This window comes from Morone saxatilis, unplaced genomic scaffold (genome assembly GCF_004916995.1).
Source record: "Morone saxatilis isolate NCDOM2014 unplaced genomic scaffold, NCSU_SB_2.0 Contig16, whole genome shotgun sequence".
NCBI lineage: Eukaryota > Metazoa > Chordata > Actinopteri > Moronidae > Morone > Morone saxatilis.
This window is the reverse complement of record NW_023339718.1, coordinates 43,716-47,785: the sequence shown is the minus strand read 5'-3', so window position 1 is coordinate 47,785 and position 4,070 is coordinate 43,716. Positions and strand designations below refer to the sequence as shown.

General features: G+C 43.9%; 1 protein-coding gene across 1 annotated transcript in view; it reads left to right on the top strand.

Annotated features, from left to right (window-relative positions):
• LOC118325921 (serine/threonine-protein phosphatase 2A catalytic subunit beta isoform) overlaps positions 1–3,767 on the top strand; it is a 10,553-nt gene extending 6,786 nt beyond the window's left edge. The window contains exons 7-8 of the mRNA XM_035658779.1: positions 1,936–2,054; positions 3,018–3,767. Coding sequence (XP_035514672.1) covers positions 1,936–2,054; positions 3,018–3,090 — 192 coding nt within the window. The 3' untranslated portion in view covers positions 3,091–3,767. The remainder of the gene's footprint in view (positions 1–1,935; positions 2,055–3,017) is intronic.
• Positions 3,768–4,070: the final 303 nt, after the last annotated feature.

The window sequence follows — 4,070 nt, the reverse complement described above, 5'->3', positions numbered from 1 at the left end:
TCTTACGGTTTACGACGAGTGCCTGAGGAAGACTACGGCAATCAACGTGGTGGACGTACTCTCACGACAGACCTGTTCGACCTAGCCTGCCACTCACCGCGGCTGGTTGCACGACAGAGGTGGGACGGTGCGGGGCAGCGCAGCCTCGTCTGTCCACCTCCGGTCTTTATTCTCTTTGTCCAACTGCTCAGAGGGCAAAGACGTTCCTTACCAGTTGTAGATCTTAGATAGTGTGTGTTATAGGAAGAATTTTGTTTAGTATTATTTTCATGTTTATGTTTACTTCCAGGTAGTGTTCAAAATAAATCATTTCTTTTGTTTTTCTTTCAGAGTCTCTCGTCCCACGGAGGTCTGTTCTTCCCTCCATAGACATCGGATCCACATAACGAGCTCTGCGACCGCCTGCAAGAAGTCCCGCATGAGTACACACAACACACACACCAACACCACACAGGTCATCCAGTTGGTGTGATTCTCTCCAGTACTCGAAGCCCATGGTTTCCTGCTAAACGGTAAAAACAACTCACAAATATAAAACAACTGTTATTTTTTTTTTCTTCTTATTTAAACAACCAGAGGAATTACTGCTTTATTACTTTTCAGATTGATCGCCACAGTTAGACTGAATCACATCGCGAAAGGGATCATAATCTTCCCGCCGCCCCCCCCAGGCCCGATGTGTGACCTGCTGTGGTGCGGCCCTGTATGATCGTGGTGGGTGGGGTATCTCTCCCGAGGTGCCGGCGACCACCTTCGGACGGATACTCTCTGAAATCCCTCTCAACCACGCCAACGGCTCACGTCTGGTGTCCCGGCGCCATGTCAGCTTGGTTATGGAGGCTAAACACACACACACATGCCACAGAACACAACACACACAGACACTCACAACACACAACACACACACACACACAGCTACACCCATTTAAAGTTATTTCATTTTAGTTGTCACTTACGGACTGAAAAGCGAGCTAAAAGTGGAGAAAGGCTATGTGATTGCGCCGGATGCTTATAAATCACCCAAGCGGTGAAGAAATACTCTTCTGATTTGTCTGAAAATTGTCGCCTTTTGCTTCCTATTATATTCTAGTGTGTGTTTTAAACGGATATTGAAATTCATATAAATTTTTATATTTCTATGTCTGATTTTCGATTTTGTAGCTGTCTGCGCTCTCGATGGGAATCACTAATCTGTTTTAACATCTGGTTTCTAACGTCAGAAAACGTGCAACATATGTGATTCTGTTGATCTCGGTCCGTAAGATGGGTCCATGTGAGTGACTGCGCATTTACTCTGAGTGTGGTTTATCATTGCTCAGTTTTCCAAAACACAAGTGGGAACTGAAGATCCTAAACATCCTCGCTGTATCCATGGCAAGTAATATTTCTGTCGCTTCTTGAACCTTTCTCCTGTTTCGAACAGTTCACTCCCACTTGAGTCTCTCCACTGGAATGACACACCACACATTGGACACACACTCACTCAACACTCTGACACACACCACTCTTCTGACACAACAACCACACACAGACTCTGACACGCACACACTCTACACACACTCTCTCGACACACAACACAACACACACTCTGGACACGCACCAACTTGACACGACAACACTTGAACGCACGACCACTCTGCACACACACTCTGACACACACACTCTGACACACACACACACACACACACAGACACTCACTCTTTGTGTTCAGATGAGATTCAGCAGCTGCAACAACCTGAGGATTTAAAGTTGATGTCATTCAGTAAACATGTGATCGGACGAGAGAACAAGAATCTTTTACATGAAGAAAAGTCAACAAGTTGTTGCTGAATTTCTTTGAGTTTAATTTAAAAATCAGATCGGGTCAGATTGTCCGTCTGCAGATGAATACATGTGACCTTTCTCAGCCTAACGAACGTGTTCTTGTACCTTCAGGGCTACAACTGGGGCCATGATAAGAATGTGGTGACCATCTTTAGTGCTCCAAACTACTGCTACCGCTGTGGAAACCAGGCAGCCATCATGGAACTGGATGACACTCTGAAATACTCTTTGTAAGTACACACACCTTCGTGTTTCTGTCACATTCAGGCAGAGCGTTCAGTAAAATGTGTTCTCACCGCCTGCACCAGTCACTTATTTCCAGTCTGAGGGACGCAGGTGATCGTTGGCTGCCGTACAGCAGCAACAACGACAACAACATTATGAATTATTCCCAGTCTTAAAGAATAGATTCTGTTATTTGACCGTGTTGCCTCAGCCCTGATGTCAGACTGATCCTCTGCTGTCTCTCGGCTCCTCCCCCTCACGACACTGAAAAAGCCCCGAAGATCCGAGCACGTTGTTCGCTCGAATGTGACTTTGAGTTGACTGTTCACGTGAAAACTGTAATTCTTGTCCTGTGTGAACACTGTAGGATAACAGTACCTTTCAGTTCATGTCCTTTGGAGAACGAGGAGAGGGAGATGACTCATATCCTGACAAACATTTTGAATTATCTACCCAACCAATAAAATGTAATGTAATACAGAAGCACCTTAGTTTCACTTTGGATCGTTTCCACACTGAAGCTCTCCTGCTTCTGTGACTCTTCGGTGAAAAATCAAAAGTGCGAGTTGTATTTTTTTGGGCAGCTTATAAGGAAATGTACCTGTTTATCAAACAAATTCAGGTCTTGCGATTTGCATATTGCACTTTTTTGATAAAGTTTGGACACATTGTGCCACCGCAGTGTGTCTGTAGAGAGAGAGAGACAGAGAGAGAGAGGGAGAGCACGGTGAGCAGATTAAAGTAGTTGGTGAGTAAACGCTGCCTCATTCAGAGCTCGTATTTCTCCTCTGAGCTCCAGAAGAGTGTGAGTGAAAGGATCGACGTTATCCCGCAGCTCTTTGTCAGGTCACATGTTGGTGAATACAGGGAACCTTTATTTATAAAGCTTTATCCGACCTGCTGCACAAACATTTGAACTGTTCCGCTCTCTGTAACTCGTCAGTAACGAACCCTTTCTTCCTCCGCAGCCTTCAGTTTGACCCCGCCCCCCGCCGCGGCGAGCCCCATGTGACCAGACGCACTCCCGACTACTTCCTGTGAATGTCCAAAGCCATCCCTGTCGATCATCCACGAAGCTCCACCCCCTTTCTCCCCCCTGCCCACCCCCCACTCCCCCTCGTTTTGGATGGAAAGATATTAATAATGATATTACTGTACAAGGGAGAATAGAAACAAACGATTGGCTGAAGAACCAAGATTTTAACAAAAAGAGAAACTTAAAGAGCGGCCCCCTCTACAGTCTTGTTTTCAATATGCTGTCATTAATGCTGTGCTTCTGGGGAAAAACAACACGTACAACTATGATCTGTTTTCTTTATTTTTTTTGTTTATTACATGTTTGAAAACGAGATAATAAAACTACCAACGTGGACCAAATGTGCCATATTCTGATCCTTTTACAACATGTACAACGCGCAATGTTTCTTTCTTTTGTTTTCCTGTTTTTGTTTTGTTTTTTTAGACCAGCACTATTATAACCCTACCTACCTGACGACGTCACCACCACACCACACATCTCATGGCATATGTGCTTTTTTCTGTTGCAAGATAATTTTAAAAAAGGAGAAAAAAAAAAAGAAAAAAGTTTGCTTCAAGTAGTACAGCTGTGAGTTTTAGCTGTCCAGGCTGCAGCCGGTGGTCATCTCAGCAAGTATATTACTGTAATTTGAATAAAGACAACAGACGTATGAAATAAAAATGTCCTATTGACAAACTAGCGGGCTGCGTCTGTGTCTTTTCTTCAGCTTGATTCAGACTTTATTCAGCTGTTGTGGTGAAGACATTTGGGTTCGTACACCAGCTTCGACCTCTCCAGAAATATTGTTCACAAAGCTCCAGTAGAGAGTTTCATCCAGGCTCCAGTTAGAAAGCTTTAAAAGGCCATAAAACAACAAGACGCAACAAATCCCAGAAATATTTCTGCTACGTTTTGTTGCAGCTTTAAATATCTGATTTCTTTCTTCCTACAAAGTTGTGATGTTTTTGTTGCAGAAGAATATATAATATATGTAATGTAATGA